Genomic DNA, 21,522 nt, shown 5'->3' with positions numbered 1-21,522 from the left:
TTTCATTAAATGACAGAGAGGATTAGTGGGCCTGCGAGTGGACTCAGGTGGGGGGTTCCACGGGGATCTCAAGAGAGGGGCCGTTTATTGTACTTATCGCTCTGCTTCAGGGACTAGCTTGCTGTTTCGTGACGTGGCGGATGACGCATTTCAGCCCCTGGGATTTTATTTTATTTTCATTCGCAGACCGTTGTCCTTAACGTTCCAACGTCCTGGCGCGTCTCTGTGGAGAGCGGCGGGGCGGGCTCCTCCCCGCATGCGCAGTCAGCAGGGGCGGGCCCCGCGCAACCACCAATGGGAGCGGCGCCGCGCGGTGGGGGCGGCCAATGGGAGGCGGCGGCGGGGCCGTTGGGCGGTTGGACATGGCGGCGGCGGGAAGCGGCTCTGAGGAGGCTGCGGCGGGCGGCGATGGCGGCTCACCCGTACCGGCCGCGCCGGGCCGCGCCCAGGTCTTCGCCACCGTGGTGGACACTTTCCTGGAGAAGCTGGTAGCAGCCGGGAGGTGAGGAGGAGAGCGGGGTGTCTCCAGGGCGGGCCGCTGTGTGAGAGCCGGGGCCTGGCCGAGCCCCGCCGTGAGGAGGCCCCGGCCGTGACACCCTGCTCCTCCGGTTTTGCAGCTACCAGAGGTTTGCAAACTGCTACCGCTGCTTCTACAAACTACAGCCCGAGATGACCAGGAGCATTTACGATCAGTTTATATCCCAGCTGCAGGCGTCCATCAAGGTGAAAGGGGAAGCAGGCCCTGAGGGGCAGGGGCTCGGGGATGTGCTTCAAGCCCTCGGTGTAAAAGCGCTGAACACGTTGGTGTTAAGGGTAGCAAATACATTTCTTGAATGGCAAAAACAGAAAGTGAAGACTGCTCCCCAGAGATTCTTCCAGACCTCTTTGTCTTCCCCAGAAAGAGCTGTAGAATCATAGAATCATTTAGGTTGGAAAAGACCCTTAAGATCATTGAGTCTAACCATAAACCTAACGCCGCCAACCCCACCGCTAAACCGTGTCCCGAAGCATCACGTCTACGCATCTTTTAAATACCTCTAGGGATGGTGACTCAATACCTGGTGATTCCCAGGATGCAGCCTTCCTTGAGGGAAAAGCGAGGGCTCACAAGCAGAATGATGCCGATGTCAGCTCAGTTTGGGTCTTGCTGAATCCCTGTGGTGTCCTTCCTTTACAGGAGGAGATCCAGGAGGTAAAGGATGAAGGGAATCTGGAGGTGCTCTTTAATTCACTGGATAAGATGGTGGAGGAGGCAAAGAACCAGGAAGAGCCTGCGTGGTACGGAAAGTCTTGTGGGATGCAGCCTGGGGAGCACGTATGTGTGGAGGCATGTTGCTTCAAGGGCGAAAGGCAGTTCCTGTGCAAAGTTTTTTGGTCGTGTTGATGTGTCCTATAGGTCTTGTGCTGCCAGGGAGTTTTTTAAACCTCATTTATCTTAACAGCAACATCACTGCGGCTAAAACATTCCAAAATAAGTTTTATCTATGTTTCTCTAGGTCATGTATCTATGTTTCCTCAGTGCATGGAGGAGGTTAGTGCCGCTGAGACCAGAGGGGAGGTAAACTCAATTCTGAATAATTCAAAAAGCTGATGGCGTGTTTTAGCCACAGCTGCTGTTCTCAGCAGAGCTCCCATCAACACTTCTTGTTGGGTTGCCTTGCTCGGGGACTCAGCACGCACTGCAAGTTGTACGCACTGCCTTTTGTTCGCTGGGTCTTTAATCAAAACCATCATCACAATTTCTTGTTTCGGTGTTTGGGGAGGTTAATTCCATCCTGCCTGCCTCCCGGCCTCAACTAATGGCAGAGCTTTGGGAAGGAATCATCCCGTTCCCTCACATATAGCGTTAGGGGGCTGCGTAGTGGGGTGCCTGGTAGACATGCATCCAGGCTTGGGCAGCACCAGAGGTAAATTGCTGGAGTCAGTGAGTTGATACGTTACGGCAGCAGCTCGTTTTCAATTGAGGTGTGCGAGACTAATTGCTGTGCAAGATTGTTGCTTTCTGGTTGCTTCACAACCCGGTTTGTTCCCAGGCGTCCCAGTGGGATCCCAGAAGAGGACGTTCGCAGCGCTATGGTGCCGTACCTCCTTAAGCACAGGTCGTACTTGCGGAAAGTGCTAAAGGAGAAGGAGGAAGAGAACAGGAAGGTAGCAGAGTCTGTGCTTACGGGGAGGAATAGGATTGCAGAACTGCAGCAGCTGATACAAGCTCGCAAACATGCCTGGCAGGTAAAAATAAAAAAACCCCAACCAAATAAAACCCCCTTCTCTTTGCAGCACCAGCCTGAAAGAAACACTATTCTGTGGTTTGACTAGTGAATGGCTGCACTGTATTTAAACCCTCCACTTATCAAAGGCCTCTCCAGGAGCCAAGTACTGCTGAAAATGGGCATTTTCACTGGAGGTCTTGGATGTTTTTCCCTGTGCACTGGGTGGGATGTTTCTGTGGGGGAGCATGTGAGATTTGTGGGTTGTATTCCGTACGTGCTGGGGACGGCAGCGTATGTGATGCTCTGTTTTATATCAGCCTGCTTTGTGTCCTGAACGCTGGCATCTGTGGAGAAGAGCACTTTGCTGAGTTCAGTGGTGGTGGTTTTCCTTTCAGGCAATTAGTAAAGAGCAACAAGAACTCATCATGACATTCAAGGAGCCCCAGTGAGAACACCAGGAGAATCTGCATCTTTCGCTGGGGGAGTTTATCCTCGTCTCAGAAGCGCTGACAACGTGGTGGGAAGCGGGACTCTGCGCGTGGCATATACAAAGCACGCAAACTCACGTTCATCTTGTCAGGCCAGAAGAAACTTGCAGTGGGACTGAAAAGCTCCTAGACTTGCACAATTCGATCAAAGTTTGTGAAGAAATAAACAAGAACACATCAGGATCTTTGGAAACAGGTGACGATTTCCTATTCCCTGCTCAGCTCAACAGGGAGGAGAATCCTACAGATCCGATAGCCAGAGCATGTCTGTACGGTTGCACACTTCTTTAGCACAGTGATGGGTGTGATTTGGGCTTACTAAAGCTAAATTTGTGGCCTTGAAGGTATTTCAGATGTGTATTAGAGAAAAAATGGTGCTTGATGCTGTGCACAGGAACGAGGAGCCAGGGAGCTGTAGCACACAGTACCGTGGCTTTTTGTACGGCTGGAGTGTAAATAGCCACCTCGGACTCTTTCGCCACATTTTTGCAGTGTCCATTTTCAGTATCCCTGTCTTTAAACAATTGTCCACCCATGTCCCATCAGAACAGACATGTCAGCAGCTGCTTTATCACATCAAATTCCTCATTGCCGTTTATTCTGGGGATGTGCTGTCCGTGTGTGTGGAGACGAGCGGAGGTTAGGATGGCCCTGCCTTGGCTTTGTGGGCTCGTGGCAAAGGGATTTAATGTTTTCCTGTGAAACCTCCGTGTTGACTCCTGGAACCAAACTGGGTTTGGTTTTACCCATCCGGTGGTGTTCTCTACCATCTCATCAGAAGTTTGCCGGCCAGGGAAGCAAGACTCGCTGGAGTCTGCCTGCCGAGGTGTTAGCAAAGCCCACAAGTGAGGTGTATCTTCAAAATGAAGGAAAGGTCCTTCCTCTGGGCTGGGCAGATGAGGAGGAGAGTCTTAGCGAGCCTGACGAGGACCGATTGTGAGTCCGTTTCTGACAGACACCAGACCTGCCGAGGGCCTATGGTCATCCTCACCTGTTGTGCATGCCGTCCCAAGGAGCGGCCGTGCCCCGTGCGGTGGGGAAATACTAATTCTGAGAACAATGGTGGCCATTTCCACCCAGAGCAAGCCTCTGTTTTCAATTAAAGGCAGCCAGAGCCTGCGATTGACTGACTTAGGCATATTTTCCTTCTGTCGTAAACAAGACTTCCCTCGCTGCATTATAATCTAAGTAAATTGGAGCTGTTGTTCCCCCGGTCTTGGCTCCTGCTGTGTGCGCTTGGCCTGCATACTCTATATTTTATGGGTTTGTTTGACAAAGGCTCTGGCTTCAGCATTTCTCTCCTCCTCCGCCCCAAAGCCTCCGGTTCCGCTTTTCAAGACAGGGTTGGATTTATAGGATCTGAAAGTCTGGAGAGTGGTCAGGATCCCAAAGAAGAATGTCACCCCAGGCGGCCCTGGGAGCTCCCGCTGCTTGGCGCCCTCCTGGAGTTAACTAGGAGCAAACTCTGGAGGTGGGTGAGCACTCTGAGCACGGCTGGGGTCTTGCAGAGAGTAGGAAGTAAAAGGATGGAGGAACAAGAGGTTCTCCTTCTCCAGCTGCTCCCCTTCACCTCTGCTCAGTGCCTGAACCACGCCAGCAGCACACTTTGTTCTTGCAAAGCCCTGTTTTGGGGTTTTAAGAGGTTCTGGACCTCGTTCTGAGGTCCTGTTTCTGGGAACAGGCACTGCCTGGGGCCCCAGCCCGGACAGGCAGCATCTGCCCGTGGGATGTGGCATGGGAGAGCTGGGGAGACCAAGGGAAGGGGCACCTGCTCGCCCTCACCCCCTGGGTCGTGGCAGTCAGTCCCGGCAAGGGGCTGTGACAGCGATGCCATGGAAGGAGCACGTGCCAGTCCCCAAGGCAAAAATTGGCCAACAAGCGTCCATTGGCCCTGCGTGGAGAGGAGAACCCCACGGGTTTCATAGAATCATAGAATGGTTTGGGTTGGAAGGGACCTCAAAGATCATCTAGTTCCAACCCCCCTGCTGCGGGCAGGGACACCCTCCTACCAGTTTTGGCAGGAAACTCCTAACCAGTACAGGTGAGGGGTTGACCTGCTGGGAAGCAGCGCTGCGGAGAAGGACCTGGGAGTCCTGCTGCACACCAAGCTCTCCATGACCAGCAGTGTGCCTGTGTGGCCAAGAAAGCCAATGGTGTCCTGGGGCGCACTGAGAAGAGCGTGGCCAGCAGGTGGAGGGAGGTTCTCCTCTACTCTGCCCTGGTGAGGCCACAGCTGGAGTTCTGTGTCCAGTTCTGGGCTCTCCAGTTCAAGACAGACAGGGAACTACTGGGGAAGAGTCCAGCCGAGGGCTCTGAGGATGATGAGGGCACTGGAGCATCTCTGGTATGAGGAAAGGCTGAGAGAGCTGGGGCTGGTTAGTCTGGAGAAGAGAAGGCTGAGAGGGGATCTGATCAATGCTGCTAATTATCTAAAGGGTGGGTGTCCATGTGATGGGGCCAGACTCTTCTCAGTGGTGCCCAGTGACAGGACAGGGGGCAATGGGCACAGACTGGAACATGGGAAGTTCCATCTGAACACGAGGAAAAACTTCTTCCCTCTGAGGGTGACCGAGCACTGGGACAGGCTGCCCAGAGAGGTTGTGGAGTCTCCTTCTCTGGAGAGATTCCAAACCCTCCTGGATGTGATCCTGTGCAACCTGCTCTGGGTGATCCTGCTCTAGCACGGGGGTTGGATCTCCAGAGGTCCCTTTCAACCCCGACCAGTCTGGGATTCTGTGATCCCAGTTAGGTGCTGGGGGACTGGGTGCTGCCAGGCCGGCAGGGCTGGGCCCAGCAGCAAATCTCCACTGGCTCAGGACCACGTTTTCCCCCTGTGGGCTCTGGCTGGTCACAGGGGAACCAAGTTCACCCCAAACCACAATTGCTGCCTGTGCTGGCGGCTCCCAGCCCCAGCGGATGTGCCGGAAATAACCCTGGCGGGGCCGCAGGGCCCCTCCTTGACGGCGGTCGCAGCACCCTATAAATCCGCCCGGGGACCAGGAGCTGCACCAAGCACGGTGCCCGCGCAGAGAGGCACGATGAAGCACCTCATCCTGCTGACCCTCCTGGCTCTCCTCACCCTTGGCCTCTGCCGCAGAGGTACGGGGTGTCCGGGGGGCGCGGGGGGGAACCGTGCCCCAGGAAGGGCTCTGCTGTGAGCTGGAGGGAGCGAAAAGGCTCAGAGGGAGATTTGCTGAGCCTCGGGGTGCAGGGGGACAGGGCCCAGGACACCCCTGGCCAGGTTGGGGGGGTCTGGGTGAGGAGTCAGGGGGGTGGGTGGGATGGGACCCCCAGAAGGAGGAGCAGGGTGAGGGCGCAGCCTGCACGGGGCCTGCCCGAGCCCTCTGACCACTCCGGGCCGTCCCTCAGCTGCCGACCGCTCCATCAGCGCGGACGACTCGCCCAGCTCCGAAGGTGAGTGTCTGCGGCCGGATTCGGCCCTGCTGTCCTGGGGACGGGGGCACCCGGCTCTCCCTCACCCCCGCTAATGTCCCCGCAGCCTTCGTCTCCAAACGCGCCAGTGCCGAGGTGGTGCGGAGGCACAAGAGGAATTACATCTATGACAGGTAGTGCTTGACCCCATCGTGCCAGGGACCACATCCCCCTGGGTGGCACCGAGGGGGGCACGCGTTCCCCACCCAGCACATACCATGAAACCCTGTTTTCGGGAGGGGACCCGCTGGCTGGGCCCTTCCCCAGGAGCCTCCAGCCCCGACGGGGACCCTCCAACGTCCCCTGCGTTCCTCGTCTGTCCCCAGCAGTGTCTATGGTGTCGTGCGGGACCCGCTGGAGGCCAAGCGCGAGGTGTGCGAGCTCAACCCCAGCTGCGACGAGCTGGCCGACCACATCGGCTTCCAGGAGGCGTACCGGCGCTTCTATGGCCCTGTCTAGCCCCCCCCGCCCCCCGGCTGTGCTGCCGCGCTGCAGGTGCCGGATCTGAGCTCAGAGCACGCCCCCCCCGCCCCCAGCAGCCCTCCTTTTACACCCCTTTCTGTTAACCGTGGAAAGAAATAAATGCACAAATCGTATCGCCAGCTCCTTCCTAGTCCGAGGGTGTGGGATGGGTGTGAGACCGTAGCAGAAGGACCCCCCATGACACCCCCACGGGGCTGAGCACCCCAGGCCTCTTCATCCCTCTCCCAAGGCCCAAAGGCTCCATGGCAGCGCAGCATCCGTCACCATCCGGTGCCGGTCCCTGACAACGATGAGCCCAGCGCTTGCACCACCGTTATTCCAGTTTAATTTAAAGCTGCTTGTCCCGAGTGTTGGGTCATAAGGTGGCAGCGGGGCCGCTCCATGTGCCCCCCAGCAGCAGGGTTTCCTTAGCAGAACACCATTTCATTAAGGCCGGGGTTCGGGGGGAGACGGGGAGGGGGGGATTGGGACCCTAGTCCCATGCGTGGTGCTCTGCCTGGCCACAGCCGTGGCATCCCATCCCTTCCTGCACACCAGCACGCACACGTGCACGCACCCCCGCCTCGTGCTGGGGGGCTGCTGGGCTCTGTCTCTCCTATCCTCCCTGAACCACCTGGGTAACAGCTCGCCTCTGCCCCAAATTCATCTCCTGTGCAGTCCTGGCCACAGCTCCCGGGGTCCCACGGCACAGGACCCCTGGCCCGTGCTGCCTGGCTCAGCCAGGGCTCTGGGGCCAACTCCATGCCAGGCACTGGCCCCTGCTCCCACCAACCACGGCCTTTGCCAGCCCCCTGCACCCTCCCCTCGAGCCCAAATCCCTCCGCTCTGCCTCCAGCCCTGCAGCCCTCGGTGGCACCCGGTGCCTGACACTCGGCGCTGGCAGTGAGACCGTGCACCATGCTGCAGCGGGGCCGTGCACTGTGCAACCCTTGTAGGGCTGTCACAGTCCTGGCTACACACAGACACACACACGTCCCCAAGGTTACCGCGCTGAACCTGCTGGGAAAGGGATCAGTGTGGTGGGCCATGGATTTGGGGGGTCCCATGCCCTGGGGCTGAAGCTGGGTGCCTCTGTGCAGGGCTGCTGCATGGGTTAGGTGCAGCGTAAGTGCACTACAGGGCCCCTCCTGCAGTGATGAGTACAATTAGCCAGATTTAAAAGGTGGGGAAACTGAGGCATTGCGGGGGGGCAGAGCTTGGCTGGCTGCAGAGGGACCAGGGCAGGAGGAGGACACATCTCATGACACCCCAAGACGCCCAAGAGCAGCACCCAGGTGTCTGAGCCCCTCATCGTTGTCTCCCCACACTTGGAGAGGGGAGCGCTGGGGGTGCTGGGACACCTGGGGTCCCACAGACCCTGCAACCCTGCAGCGTCACAGGTCCCTCCAGTGCCCAGCCTGGGTGGGGACACTTGGGGGGGCCGACAGAGCTGCCAGGTGCCCGGGGCAAGGCAGCAGTGAAGGCGCCGATGATGGCGGCGTTGCCCAGAAGGGCCAGTCCAGCAGTGCCAAAGGTGCCAGGGAGCCCGGGGGTGGGCAGGCGGCCCCGCAGCCAAGCCCGGCGTGAGCCCACGTCACAGAGGATGGCCTCCAGCTGGAAGTGGGTGCCCAGCACCGCGCAGATGTGGAAGAGCTGGTGGCTGTGTCCTGCCGAGGGGGTGAGAGGCCAACGTCACCCCTGGGTGCTGGGCTCCTTGCCCAGCTCCTGCTGCAAGGGGTTGCTGGGGGGGGGGGGGGAGGAACTGGAGCCGCGGCACTGGGAGCGACTGGGGGCTGCTTACCAATGTAGTCAAAGCGGCCAGGTGCCAGGCGCTCAGGCAGGTGGGACACGAAGAGGAAGCCGGTGAGCAGCGCGAAGAGGAGGTGGTAGCAGTACCCGGCCACGGCCTCACTCCAGGCACCGTTACTCCAGAAGCAGAGGAGGAGCTGTGGGGAGGTGGGTGAGCAATGGTGAGGGGGAATGGGACAAGGGGGGGTGGGGGGGTGGGGGGGATGGATGAGGGGGACCACCCCTGGAAGCACCCTGGGGCCCCCGTGGTGGTGGCACCCCACCCCTGCCCCGGGACACCCCGACTCACCCGGTAGAAGAGCGGGATGTTGTCGTAGAGGAAGGGGTACGTGAACGCTGCCAACCGCAGCACCTTGCTCAGCCGGGGACGCTCCAGCTCAGGGAAGCTGCGTAGGGCGGGGAGGGAGCACGGACCCCTGTCAGCCCCCACAGCGAGGACCCTGGCTTTGGGCCAGACCCACTGCTTGTCTCCCCCAGGGACACTCTGCAGGACCCCAAAGCTGAGAAGGAGGAAACCTCCAGCCCCCCCTTTCCATCCAGTTGCAATGCTGGCACTTTTACCCAAAAACATACCGGGAGTAGCAGGAGAGGCCGGTGCAGACAAAGGAGTTAAAAGCAGCTGCGGGGACAAAGTAACGGTGCAAAACGCTGCTGACCCAGTGGTCTGGCATTGCGTAGGCGCCATAGGCAAACGCACAGCCTGCAAGAGAAATGCAGCATCATGGGGCCGGTGACTCGCGGTTGCTGTCCCTGCCCCATCCCCGTCCCTCTCCGCAGTGGCTCACCCAGGCTGTAGAGGCTGAGCACGCCGTAGTCGCAGAAGTAGCAGATATGGCGGGCGCGCACCGACATGGAGCTGAAGGTGTGGGCGCAGCTGGAGGCGAAGGGGTAGAGGCAGACGAGCAGCAGGTAGATGAGCAGGGGCCAGTGGTAGGGCTCCTGGCAGAAGTCCAGCGAGGATGAGAGCGCCAGGAAGCGCCACACAAAATACCTGCGGGCAGCCCATGTGTTGGGGTGAGCTCCAGCCCTGCTCCTATCCCCATCCCTATCTGTCCGTATCCCCATCCTTGTCCCCATCCCATCCTTTCATCCCTGCCCCCCCCCCCCCAAATCCCCATGCTTGTCCCCATCTCTGTCCCCATCTCCACACCTGTCCCCATCCCCATTCCCACCTCCATCCTTTCATCATTCCCACCCTTGTCCCTGTCCCCATTCTTGTCTCTACCCTGTACCCCCATGCCCATTGCCATTCCCATACACATCCTCATCTCCGTCCCTGGCCCCGTCCCCACCAGGTTGGTAGGAAGTGTGTCCAGATGTTGACTGTCTCGTTAGTCAGCTGGAAGGAGCTGAGGACGCAGTCAAGGGCTGAGCTCTTGGGGTGCCGGTACCCTGACATGATCCCATCTTCCCAGAAGATCTGTGGGGACAGCAGGACAGGTCAAGGGACACCCCAGGGTGAGTGGGGCAGCCCCAGAGAGCTGCTCTGGCCTCGTGGTGGGTGGGGAAACTGAGGCAGGGTGGGCTGGGAGTGTCTTGCCAGCTGGAGCAAGGTCGGGTGGGGAGCCCAGGTCATTGTCCCACCTTGGATGAGGGAAATGGGGAGAGAAACCTGTGGGCAGAGCCCCACCATCACCCAGCCACACGTACCTGAGGCACCTGATGGACCCTGAAGATCTGTGGTAGCTTTATCGTCAGCATGGCGGGGCTGAGGCACTCAGGACTAGCGGTGTTGGGGCACCGGGCCACAGCCCATGTCCTGCGGAGATGGGACAGAGCCCACCGGGGGATGGGGCTGCAGGAGCCGGGACAGCCGCCCCCAGGTTGGCTCTCAGCTTAGGTCAGCGGCTTTTCCCAGGGATGCAATCGGCAAAGCCCGCTCTCCGCTTGACTCCTCCAGAGAGCCACAGCGGGGTGGGGGGGGCAGGAGGGGGGATGTGTCTAAGCAGGGTCAGGCCAGGGTGAGCACGATGGGACCGTGGGTGGGGGCTAGCAGCAGTCGGGAGGTGGGGGCTGCAGCAAAGAGCCAGATCCTGCCTTCATCCCCTGGCCCACCGCACTCCCCCTCCCCGTGGAGGCGCCTGACCCCATTTACCCACTCTGGGGATGTCCCTGGCTTAGGACCATGCCATCACGGGGGGGGGGGAAAAGCCCCCTGGACGCCCTGCAGGCCCCCCCGAGTCCTGGCTCAGCCAGAGAGGTTGTGTTAACGCAGGGGCCAGGGTGAAGCAGGACACCGACCTCAGCGGTTGGGGAAGGGTTTCCCCAGTGGGGAAACTGAGGCACGGCACAGGGAAAGCAGCCCAGCAGCATGAGGTGAGTCCTGAGTGTCCCCACCCACCACCCCCCCCCCAGCCCAAAACTCACCCAGTGGTTTAGAAGGGGGCGGGGGGAGAAAAAGGAAAAAAACCCCAAACAACCCAAAAGCGTCCAGGGACACCGCCCGGCACCCTGTGTGGAGCAGGAGCACGGAGCTGGCGAGGAGCCCTGGCGGGATGGTGGGTGATGCTGCGCCCGGTGTCCCCTCCTCCAGTCACCTCACGCAGCCCCCTCCTCGCCACTGCGGGCCAGGGCGGGCGGCGGGGGGGGTGTCTCGGTCCCACCACTGCTGCTCGTCGCCCTTCTCCCCGGCCGCATTCCTGGGCTGTGGCAGTGGAAAGCGGCCAGAGGGTCCCTCCCCAGCAGCACCCGCTCATTGGTGGAAGGGGCAGTGGGGGCCTCTGCGGGGGCTCAAAGGGAGCTTTGTGCTGGACACGCCGCCTGCCCTGCCACGGCCTCGCTGCCTGCTTTGGCTGAAATCCCCCCCAAATCCCCCCCTGGATGCAAAAGCTCTCACCGTACATGGGGGGGGTCGTGCCCCCAACGTGCTGCCGGAGAAGCACGTGCACCTCCGTCGGTGGAGGGACTGTCGGGAAGCGGCTCCGAGCATCAGACTTGAAATGCCAACGAGCGCTTCGGCAGGGCTGGCGATGGAGCCGAGCGCCCCGTCCACACCGGGACCCACCGCAAACACCCACCAGGTGACACCACGGGGTCGCACTGCAGATCGAGACCCGGGAGACAGAGAGAGGTGGAGAAAGCAAAAGCAAGTTTGGGCAAACAGCCCCAATCGCCCTGACTGCACCCTGCCGGCACGAGGCGGGCTGGAGCTGGCTCGAGCTGCCCACGGGAGCGAATGCCAGCGCTGGCTGTTGGCAGTTGGATGCGGCCACCGTTCAGGAGGCGGAGGGTTGAACTGTGAGCGGGAGCGATGCTTTCAAAGCCCCCATCTTTGGGGATTTATTTACCCCCGAGGGCTCGTGTTCCTGGCTCAGCCACGGGTGCTGGGCACAGCGCAGCGCCCCAGGACAAGGAGCTCAACCCCATCGCGCTCTGTACAAAGAGCCGCAGGCGCGGGGCCGATCAGCACACGGGGCTCCGGCGCACCGGGGAAGCCAAGGGGAAGCTGCATTTCTCCAGGCAGCACTGCCAGGAGGGCAGCAGGAGGATTTTGGGGATCTCGTGCCCACCCGCAAAGGGCCCCGCTGTGCCCGTTGCAGGGATGCAGGCCCTGGTGCTGAAAGGCCCCTCCAAAATAACCTGCGTGACGCACAGTACACCCCGGGTGGGGACCCATTCGGGGCAGGGAGATCGCATCTCTGTGCAGGGAGAAGCAGGGAGCAGAGGGGCAGAGAGGGAAGGGAACGGCTGGTGAACAGGGCTGGAGACGGGGAGGCTCCTGCGGCTTTCCAAGGACTCGCCCCCCCACAGTGAGCAGGACCAGGAGTCCCAGCTCTTGATCAGCGTTAAACCGCTTTGTCCTGCTTCAATTCCAGACCCGCGCCGACGGGGCGCCCCTTACAGCAACATGCTGCCTACGCCGACAGAAAGCAGAGGCACAGGGAGTTTGCTACGGGGGCAGGTGGCACATCCACAGCCCCCGCCAAGGCCGCTAATGCTGGGCAGCGTCTTGGCACAACCCCCTCAAGCTGGAAGAGGCGTTTCCAGCCCCTTTGGAGGGGACAGAGCCAGCGACGACAGGTCCCTTTTGTGCCACCGCAAGCAGCGGCGTTGGGACGCAGGGCACGTCTCGCCCCACGGGAAGAAGTCGTCCACGGCTTATTCTCCTGCTAGGGACCGAAAACTGGATTTGCCTTTTCACAACCTCCCTCCCCGACCTTCCCACTGCTGGCGGCCCCCAAAACACCGGAGAGGGAGAGTGAATTGTATCGGTGCCTGGCTCAATGCCTCCCACTAGCAGAGCAAATAAAGGAGCTTTGGTGTGAATGAATACAGGGAATGGAAGACTTTTATTTTTCTTTTTTCCCCCTCAATAAAACGCAGCCCCATAGCTTCCCTTGTCACCAGTGCCTGGCGTGGACCCTCGCGGAGCCTGACTTCAAGCGTGCTGCCCAGCTCTGCCCCTCAAACCAATCCTCCTAAAGGCACCTCAAATTCACACTTAGAAGTTACACGTTTTTCAAAAACGTCTACTTTCCAATCCCCTTTTTAAAACCAAGCCGAGAAGGCACCTAACCACAGCGTTAGTTTTGCTGATCACAACGTTGCTGGGGTTAGGGAACCTCCCGTGGGCAGCAACGCGCAGAGTTCTGGCAAGAGGATGAACTCATCCTGAACCACAAAGGCAGCGAGCAAAGGGGAAAGGAACAAAGGAAATACTATTCCTGGTAGAGTGATAAGGAAGGGACCCACCTACATTTCATCCTAGCAAATCAAAAGCAAACCAAGGCTATGCCTTCCTTCACCAGAATCAAATAACATCCAAAGGGGCTGGGAAGGGCAGTATTCCCCCCCCCCCCAAAAAGCACGTTTGAGGGCAGATTACGCATATCAAAAAAGTGCCCCTCTCTGGGGCTGTGTAGGAGAAACGCAGACTGGGCATCACCACAAAACAAGAGGTACAAACATCTTGTATTTTATTAAGCTAGTCAATGTGTTTGGATCACAGTCAAGACACATGCCGTGAGAGCGCCCGAGCTCCTCCTCGTCCCAGCTGGGGTCCAGCAGCCTTCCCATCAGTCCCCCAGCAAGACCTACCCGAGCACAAATCCACAGGCTGGGCTTTTTTTTTTTTGTGCTACAGAAGGAGGACTGAGGGAGAGACGATTGTCCCTTGCCTCAAACCAAGCAGCAGTCCTCTCCCTGCCAGCAGACAGAGGCAGGACCAGCACCAACCCCAGTCCCAGCGCTCGGGAGCCACGGGCAGAGCAGTAAAGCCGGGATACATGGAGCCTCCCCACCGACCTTCAAGTTTTCTTCAGCTCTGGAGAACCGCTTAGCATCAGCGACCAGAGGAACCGGCCGCCTGCTTTTGGCTTCTCAGTTGGGATTTGGAAGCGACGCACCAAATGCCGTGTGGGGCAAACTGGCACGGGCCCTTGGACATCGCAGATCTGTATCAATTTCTAGCCAGAAAGGAGACTCCAACTCACTGTGAGTTCTGGGATTGGGGCTAAGAAGCATCTTCCTTTACCCCAGTCTTAAAGACACCAAGTTGAGCCTCCATTAGAAGGCAACACTTGCCAGAGGACACAGCTTGTCGTCTTCCCTGAGGCCACTTTGCAGCTACGCTGTTCTGGAGCTTTGAAGTCTCCCACTTTTTCCAGCTTCGTGTTATCTCTGACTGGGAACGTGCATCCAAAAAAAAAAAGAATAAAATAAAAAGATTTCATCAGGTCCTCAACCGTAGTTGCACGTTCTGGAGAGGAAGGGATCTTTCAGGTGCCTTTATTTAAAAAGGTTCCTGTCCCTCCCCGCTCAGCCCAGAGGTGCGATGTACTGAAAGATGCCACTGGGCAGTTAAGATTCCCCAGCGAAGGGCCAGGGTCTTTTCCTCCTCTCCAGGTGTGCAAAACTTCAGGGCAGTATCAAAACAAGCCCTCGGGAGACCGGGGCAGTTACTAAGAGACGGTTATGAGGAAAGTAAGGCGACAGCCTCGCTGCCTTTTAGAAAGAAGCCCTCTGATTGTGCTGTGTGGCTCACTGCAGCTCAGCAACAACATCTTGTTAGAGAAATGTCAAGTTTATTTACTTCTGCTCTTAACTGCCTCCCGTGCCCAGCCCAAACAAGCCATCAGTCTGATTCAGGACGTTGATGGACGGTGTTAGCCCATCTTCTGCACTGGACTGCAACCCCTCGCTCCCAGCTGCTCAGCGACAGCACCCGCATCACTGGGCTCCCAGCTCTCATTCTGCACCACCAGCAGCCTGGGGACCTATACGAAGCGAGACACTCGTGATCGGCGTGACAGGCATTCCCTTTTGGTTACCGCTTTATTTGCGTTGCGCTCTTCTCCCCTCAACATCCAGCTCTGGCCAAGGGAATACCTGGCCCCGAGCAAAGCTGGGGAACGCCTCCAGCTCCTCGCTATTTTGATTTCTGCCAAGCAATGCTCTTTTCTTTACCAACCCCAAGCACGCGCTTTGCGCTACGCTGCCAGAAGGGAATGACAATCAGGCCTCTCAGGACTGCAAACGTGGCCAGGCTTCAGCTCGAGCAGACCTCCGGAAGGGAGTCGCAGACTGCAGCCCTTTCTGATGTGCTTTGCAGCAAGGAGGTGGATGGTTTTCTTAAGTAGCGAGGGGGGAGAGAAAAAAAAAAGGCAAAAAAAGCAAAAAAAAGCACAGTCTACCAGCTATCCATCGCACTGAGCCAGGCTTCCACCCAACAGCGACTGTACTTCACCATAACTGAGCAGCACTCCCTAAGTCAATGGAGAGGCAGAAGACCCTGCTCTGCACTTCACCACGTTGCTCTGGCTCATGAAATCCCACGAGGTGATTCTCTTTTCTTTCTGTACCCCAAACAAAAATAATAAGCTAGAGAAACAAATGGCTTCAAATAAAAACACTGGTAGCACTGGATGAGTGAGTGTCAAGCTTCACAGCCCATCTTAGACCTCTAAGAACACCCAAGATGAGCCAGAGTCTCTGACCTGTCATTCCGCTTACGTTGTTTCCTTGGCTTAGCCTAGAAAAGCACCACAAGTTTCAGGAGAAGCTGCAAAAGGAAAATCCTGTAGGGAAACCCTACCGCTCTACCCCTTCCACCTGCCCTTCAGACCACAAGGTCTGGACCACGTAGGGCCAGCTCCAGCTCTAACTTAAAGCTTGGCATTTCTCTCTGCTGTGCTACAAGGCACACACTGCAAAGGAACTGAAATCGGAATATGAATGAATCCTCTGGGACTTGTGCTGTTTTGGGGTTTTTTTTTTTTAGTTTTTACCTGAAAACAAGGAACATCCTGCCACTCCAGTACAATGCATCATGCTAGGAAGTCTGCACAGATTGGAGTATGTTACTTGTCTTTCCGTATTATGCCCCTTTTGTAGCAGCTTCTGGCTGGCCCATGTGAAAAAACACACAAACGTAGAAGACTAGTGGTTTTTACTTGCATAGCTGCTGTTAGTTCATGTGGATGGAGACATCTGTTTCTTGAGTACATTGACACAGATGAACTACAAAGAGGCCGTTCAGCCTATTTCCCACCACTCTGCTGTCCTGGGAGCAACCCGTTTCTTCATTTCCAAGCATCAGCGTGTGTCAGGATGTCAGGCACAGGTTGCTTGAGATGCTGTCAGGATGGAGGTCTGAAAGGTCCCTCACAGGTCACATGGGGAATTAGCTCTTCCAGCATCTGTCCAAGTAGCATCATCCCTTCTTTTTGGGATGCTAAAAGCACTGAACGGTTTGTGAGCTCAATCCTGGGCAGTGGCGGTCACTGCGCTCCCTTTGCCTGCCCTGGAGGGATGTGAGGAGAGGGGACACAACAACTCAAGTTCTGCCACCCTCGCTAGCATGGCGTAGCAGCAGTGGTGTGCTGGAACAACCGGCAGAAGAGATAATGGCTTTGAGATCCTCCTCCCTCCTCCACACCTCATTGCAAGATTTAGAGAAAAAAAGGAGGGGAGGAAAAAAAAAAGAGGCATTGGGTCCTTCGGAGATGTCTGCTCCATCCCAGGGTCACAGCGCTCAAGCCAAGCAGTTGAGCCTTAGTGGTGTTTAAATCCCACGCGGCTCTTCTTTCTCTTCCAGCAGCTCTGCTGGATTCCACTCCTTTCCTCCAAGGTCTAGTGCTGGAAGCAAAGAAGCGGGAGGGACTGGGGAAGGAGGAATAGTCCTTTTCACCTCTCTCGAGCAGCCCGGCCAATCTCGTTACTCACGAAGCATGCAGCTTGTAAGGAGAGTAAGGATGTGCACCAAGCCCACCGGGGCACTTCGGACTGCTCTCTCCTTGCAGGCCAACATCCCTTTGCACTGAGCCCGCTCCATGGGGGACAGGGAAAGGAAATAAATATGCTTGTTCAAAGAAAAAAAAAATTATATTAAGAGCTTTCCCCCCCCCTTTTAAATAGCATAATTGTTTCCTTTTCTCTCTGACATTGGAAGAGTATCCAGAACCCCAAAGGAACTCCACTTTTTCTTTTTTTAATATTATTTATATGTATAAAAAACTAAGAATTAAAGGGAAAAAACCCTTGAAAAATAATTCAAAGGAGGGGAAAAAAATTAATAAAAAAAAATATCTGCTTTCCTGTCACCAGATTGCCAAACAAGAGCTAAACACTCTTTGGATCTTCTTTCCCAAGCTAGGAGGGCTCCATTTCTGCTGCGCTAGTTTGGTTTCATTTAAGTAAAGTCCACGCTTTAGAAGCCGCCCGCCCATTTCGGATGACCAAGCAAGCTTTGGGGAGGAATGAGGGGGGGAATGAATGACTGCCCGTCTCTCGCCCATCTCTGCCGACTGGGAGAAGGGCAGAGCTCTGCCTCGGCCGTGCCGAGGTGCCTCTCTCTTCTCAGAGCAGTTGGCGCCGTCGGAGATGTACAGCCGTCTGGTCGGGATACAGGTGGAGGGTGTCTGTGCGTGCCCAAATTGGATTTTTTTTTTTTTTGGTAGATATTTTTGTTATTGTTGCTGCTGCTGCTGCTGCTTCTTCGTGTCTAAGTGTCGCCTGGATTTGTTTCCTTCGTTCAGACGCTGCACGTTCCGAGAGGGGGAGAGAAAGGTATACCAACCCGATGCCTTTCTGAACATCAGCCCATCTCTTTCCACTGCTTGTAGAACTCCAGAACATTTTTTATTTCTACACTGGCATTGGCGGCTGCCTGGATGGCAGACTGCAAGCAAACAGAGACAAAACAGGTTATTTTTTCCTTGCCCTGTCAAGAAGGCTGCCCTTCACAACTTGGAGGTTCTCAGGCAGAGTTTGTCATGGCTAAAAGGCTCAATTCTCCTTCACGCTAAAGTTGCTCTGGCATGAGAGGCTGTCCTGATTTCAGCAGGGATAGTGTTAATTTTCTTCCCAGCAGCTGGTTAGCGCTGTGGTTTGGATTTAGGATGAGAATAATGCTGATAACACACTGATATTTTAGTTGTTGCCAAGCAGTCGAGGAGTTTTCAGCTTCTCCCACTGCCCTGCCAACAAGAAGGTGGGGGGTGCCCAGAAGCTGGGAGGGGACACGGCCAGGGCAGCTGACCAGACTGGCCAAAGGGATATTCCATACCATATGATGTCATGTTCCATATAGAACTGGGGGTTGGCCAGGAGGCAGGGCAGCTCAGGAACTAGCTGAGCATCAGCTTTGGGTAGTGAGAAATTGTGCTGTTCATCACTTGTTTTGTATATTCCGTTATTAATTATCTTCATTTTCGGTCCTATGAAACTGTCTTTATCTCAACCCCTGAGTTCCCTCCCCCCTTCATTTTCAATTCTCTTCCTCATCCCACTGGTGGGGGGAAGTGAGCAAATGGCTCTGTGGTTGTTTTAGCTGCTGGCCAGGTTAAACCATGACAGAGGGCTGCACAGACATGCAAATTACTTCTCCCACTTTCCCCAGGATACTTTGCACCACAAAAGCATGACAAATCAAGGGGCCTTCAAGGAAACAGGAATCATGACTTATAAACGGAATTTGGAAAATCCAGGACAGTTATTACCCAAGGCAGAAAACATTAAAAAAAAAATCTCTTGCCAATCAACTAGATTTTAATCTTGCCAGGAAGCAGAAAGGCTCAGCCCAGCCAGCCAAAGAGCTACTGACCTGCATGGGCGCCGAGAACGCGCTTGGGTCCTCCAGCTGAAAGCCCGTGATGATGGTGACCATTCCTGTGGTGTCATCCTCTCCGCTTCCTTGGGACACTGTCAGTTGTTTGCAGCTGTCCAGTATTTTATAGAGATTCCTGCCAGACAGAGGCAAGAAAAGAGAAACAGAGGGGAAAGTCAGAGGGAAGACCAGTTGTTTGTGCAAACAGTTTCGTATATGCTCAGGAGGACGCGTGGAAAGCAGGACTGTTTCTCTGTTGCGGGCTTTTCTGAGACCCTTCTTAGCACCAAGTGAGGTGCAGAGATGGATGCCCTAACACACTCTCTAGGGAATTTCATAACTACTCACACAGAGCACCAAATCAAGCAAGCTGCACGATGGGTCCCAGTGCTAACGCCTCTCCCCAAAGCCACCTGCCTGCTGGGACTCAGCAGATGCTGTCATCTTACCAGGCATCTAAATCTTGTCTCTTCAATTTGTGCCTCTCAAAGCTCTTCCCAACATCTTTCTGGCAACGAATGTACCTAAGGAAAGATCACAGTCACTGAGCTCACATGGAGACTGTCACACAGACTGAAGTCAATGCTCTACAGCAGGTCCACCAGGCGCTGCAGGACCCTTTCACAGCACTGGCTTTTATCAACCAACTAACACCCAAAGGCCCACCGAAGGAGTCCCCTGTGAAATCCCTTAGATCACCTCCCCTGTCTCATCGTCGTCACTGCGCGCAGTTCACAACACCACAAGTGGTTCAAAGCCTCCCAGCCCTGACGATGCAGTTTGTCTTCACAGAAGCACAGCTGTTTGTCCCTCTACATCTAACCTGGGCAATAATGCAGTACAGCTCTTCCAGCACTCCCAGCACATCAGTAAAAGGTACTGCTCAGTTTTATATGCTGATAAAGACATGCAACTCCCTCCATTCCTCAGAAGCAGCTACATTTCATGGCTGAGCAGCAACTACAAGCGCATCTGGAGAATCAGCTGCCAAATCTGTTATTTCACCACCTTCCCTCTCACCAAGTGCATTCTTTGAGGCCTGGCTTTCCCTTGGCCCACTCCACATCCCAAGGGATTCACAGCCTGCTCCCACCATTGACATTTTCTTCCACCCCAAAATACGCCCATTCCCAAAGCAAGGGCAAATCACATCACTCTCCCACTCTCACCTGTTTCCCTTTTTAAATTCTGCCTCCAGATACCGGATGCTGTCCCGAGCACCTGCGTTCTCCTTTTTCAGGAAGTCTAAGCCATCAATCACTAACAGGGAAAAAAAAAAAAAAAAAAAAAAAAGAAAAAACATCTGGCTTACAGCTATACTTCTGCAAACTAATCCAGATGTGTCAAGAATTCCTTATCCCACTGAACTGTTTCTGATGCACGGCAGCAGCAGCTGCCACAGGAGGCAGATGAAGTGGAGGGTGAACGGGGCCTCTCTCTTTCCAGCTGTTCTTTGATACACTATGTTAGATTCCAGGCACGGGCCACACATAAAAACAGGCCCCAAAAGTGACGTGGAAACAGCGTTTCAGCTGCTCCAGCCGAAGTAAAGGACAACAGCAGCAGGAAAGAAAGCCACCACCTTGGTCTACGGGGCTTGCTTCCTAGCAAGGAGGGAATGACGGGAAGGCAGGCTCAGTTTTTTTGATGTGAGTCCCCATACCTGTTCGAGGGATGATGATTATGAACCTCCCACTGGTGGCCAGCTGCTTGACAACAGCCAGGTGCTGGCAGAGGGCCTGAGTATCCGGGACAAGATAAGGAGACATGGCTGACTGTGCTTTGGGCTGCTGGAGACTTCCCTCCAGCTGAGAAACCTCCAGCTGAAAAAAAAAAACCAAACAAAAAACCACACACACATGCAGAGACACTTGCTTCACATTTATGCTGAAACAAATGATCAATCAGGGCAAGACTCGCCCTGCAAAGCTCCGTCTGGTCCTTCCAACATCCCAGCACACGAAGCAGAGGGCTGGATGCAGTCAGTGGTCAGAGGGAGGTGATGGTCCCACCTCGAGCACTCTGTGCAGTTTTGGGCACCTCAATATAAGAAGGACATCAAACTATTAGAGTGTGTCCAGAGGAGGGCGACCAAGACGATAAAGGGTTTTGAAAGCAAGACTTATGAGGAGCAGCTGAGGTCACTTGGCTCGTTCAGCTTGGAGAAGAGCAGGCTGAGGGGTGACCTCATCGCAGTCTACAACTTCCTCAAGGGGGGGCAGCGGAGGGGGAGGTGCTGATCTCCTCTCTCTGGTGAGCAGCAACAGGACATGAGGAAACAGAACGAAGCTGCATTGGGGGAAGTTCAGACTGGCCATCAGGAACGCTGGAACAGGCTCCCCAGGGAAATGGGCACAGCACCAGGCCTGTCAGAGTTCAAGGAGCATCTGGACGACACTCTTAGGCATAGGGTTCAGTTTTAGGTGGCCCTGTGAGGAGCAGGGAGTTGGACTCGATGATCCTTATGGGTCCCTTCCAACTCGAGACATTCTATGAGTCTGTCTTTGCGGAACATGTGGGATGGGAGCAGAGAGCTCCCCCTTCCCTTCCTCGTTTCAGACATTTCAGCCACTACCCTGCCAGTTTTCAGTCTGGAACCAGCATCTCCTACCTGCAGTCGAAGCTGAGCCATATCTCTCATCAGCCTGTTCCGACGAGCTTCCTCTGCAGCCTAGTTACAAAAACAAACTTCCATATTAGTTAGCAGGAAACACGCAAGCTGACACTAGCACATGCTTCCAGAAACAGAGTGAAAAGGGGACGCTCGAGTAGCTTTAAGGAGCAAAACTTCCATCTCCCACCAATGATCTGTGATTACAGTTACAATCAGATAGTAATCTACAGGAAATTGTGCCAAGTACAGAGAATTAGCCCACCTCTGCCAACTCACCATGTGAAACTGGGCTTGGGCCTGGTGCAGCAAGTTGTCTTGTTCCGACTGTGCTATGCTGATGAAGATCCCAAGCTCTGAATTGAACTGCAGGATGCTGCCTTGCAAGTGGGTAATGAAGTGGCCAAAGCTCCGAATGCAGCAAATCCGAACAACGGACTGCAAAGAAGCAGAGAGGCAATCACC

The 21,522-nt window shown here is 55.8% G+C and overlaps 4 protein-coding genes across 7 annotated transcripts in view; 2 read left to right on the top strand and 2 right to left on the bottom strand.

Annotated features, from left to right (window-relative positions):
- Positions 1 to 311: 311 nt before the first annotated feature.
- Positions 312 to 5,457, top strand: PMF1 (polyamine modulated factor 1). Its single transcript, XM_054806628.1, has 5 exons — positions 312 to 502; positions 618 to 723; positions 1,178 to 1,278; positions 2,034 to 2,229; positions 2,606 to 5,457. Exons 1-5 carry the CDS (start codon positions 327 to 329, stop codon positions 2,657 to 2,659), a joined length of 633 nt encoding a protein of 210 aa, XP_054662603.1. The 5' UTR covers positions 312 to 326; the 3' UTR covers positions 2,660 to 5,457.
- A 36-nt stretch (positions 5,458 to 5,493) lies between these two features.
- BGLAP (bone gamma-carboxyglutamate protein) lies at positions 5,494 to 6,708 on the top strand. Of its 2 annotated transcripts, none has more exons than XM_054806631.1 (4): positions 5,494 to 5,797; positions 6,068 to 6,112; positions 6,198 to 6,264; positions 6,457 to 6,708. In XM_054806631.1, exons 1-4 carry the CDS (start codon positions 5,737 to 5,739, stop codon positions 6,587 to 6,589), a joined length of 306 nt encoding a protein of 101 aa, XP_054662606.1. In that variant the 5' UTR covers positions 5,494 to 5,736; the 3' UTR covers positions 6,590 to 6,708. The 2 variants fall into 2 exon arrangements, with proteins under 2 accessions (XP_054662606.1, XP_054662605.1); XM_054806630.1 differs by having other exon boundaries at positions 5,612 to 5,797; positions 6,460 to 6,708.
- Positions 6,709 to 7,900: 1,192 nt separating this feature from the next.
- PAQR6 (progestin and adipoQ receptor family member 6) lies at positions 7,901 to 10,203 on the bottom strand. The gene is made up of 7 exons (XM_054805981.1): positions 10,052 to 10,203; positions 9,694 to 9,821; positions 9,187 to 9,392; positions 8,975 to 9,101; positions 8,691 to 8,787; positions 8,394 to 8,538; positions 7,901 to 8,259 (listed from the first exon to the last, which is right to left on the bottom strand). Exons 1-7 carry the CDS (start codon positions 10,100 to 10,102, stop codon positions 7,901 to 7,903), a joined length of 1,113 nt encoding a protein of 370 aa, XP_054661956.1. The 5' UTR covers positions 10,103 to 10,203.
- Positions 10,204 to 13,156: 2,953 nt separating this feature from the next.
- The window catches only part of SMG5 (SMG5 nonsense mediated mRNA decay factor), a 32,862-nt gene continuing 24,496 nt past the window's right edge, over positions 13,157 to 21,522 (bottom strand). The window contains exons 16-23 of one of the 3 annotated variants that reach the window (XR_008574360.1): positions 21,337 to 21,495; positions 21,058 to 21,117; positions 20,110 to 20,269; positions 19,616 to 19,706; positions 18,896 to 18,970; positions 18,444 to 18,582; positions 15,628 to 17,519; positions 13,160 to 14,024 (exon numbers count right to left, since the gene is read on the bottom strand). Coding sequence is in view for 2 of the 3 variants with exons in the window: in XM_054806259.1 (XP_054662234.1) it covers positions 17,436 to 17,519; positions 18,444 to 18,582; positions 18,896 to 18,970; positions 19,616 to 19,706; positions 20,110 to 20,269; positions 21,058 to 21,117; positions 21,337 to 21,495 (768 nt within the window). In the remaining variant the exon portion in view is untranslated. The other 2 variants (XM_054806259.1, XM_054806261.1) reach the window with 2 other exon arrangements.

This window comes from Grus americana, chromosome 29, assembly GCF_028858705.1.
Source record: "Grus americana isolate bGruAme1 chromosome 29, bGruAme1.mat, whole genome shotgun sequence".
Classification (NCBI taxonomy): Eukaryota; Metazoa; Chordata; class Aves; order Gruiformes; family Gruidae; genus Grus; species Grus americana.
Note: the sequence above shows the minus strand (reverse complement) of the source record. Positions and strands in the feature narration are given on the sequence as shown.

Coding starts and splice junctions, on each gene's coding strand:
- BGLAP (XM_054806631.1), top strand. CDS start 5,737: ATGAAGCACCTCATCCTGCTGACCCTCCTGGCTCTCCTCACCCTTGGC. Junction 5,798..6,067: donor CCTTGGCCTCTGCCGCAGAG/GTACGGGGTGTC, acceptor GCCGTCCCTCAG/CTGCCGACCGCTCCATCAGC. Junction 6,265..6,456: donor AGGAATTACATCTATGACAG/GTAGTGCTTGAC, acceptor GTCTGTCCCCAG/CAGTGTCTATGGTGTCGTGC.
- PMF1 (XM_054806628.1), top strand. CDS start 327: ATGGGAGGCGGCGGCGGGGCCGTTGGGCGGTTGGACATGGCGGCGGCG. Junction 503..617: donor AAGCTGGTAGCAGCCGGGAG/GTGAGGAGGAGA, acceptor CCGGTTTTGCAG/CTACCAGAGGTTTGCAAACT. Junction 2,230..2,605: donor CTCGCAAACATGCCTGGCAG/GTAAAAATAAAA, acceptor TTTTCCTTTCAG/GCAATTAGTAAAGAGCAACA.
- PAQR6 (XM_054805981.1), bottom strand. CDS start 10,102: ATGCTGACGATAAAGCTACCACAGATCTTCAGGGTCCATCAGGTGCCT. Junction 8,788..8,974: donor GGCCTCTCCTGCTACTCCCG/GTATGTTTTTGG, acceptor CGCCCTACGCAG/CTTCCCTGAGCTGGAGCGTC. Junction 8,260..8,393: donor TGGCCGCTTTGACTACATTG/GTAAGCAGCCCC, acceptor CCCCCTCGGCAG/GACACAGCCACCAGCTCTTC.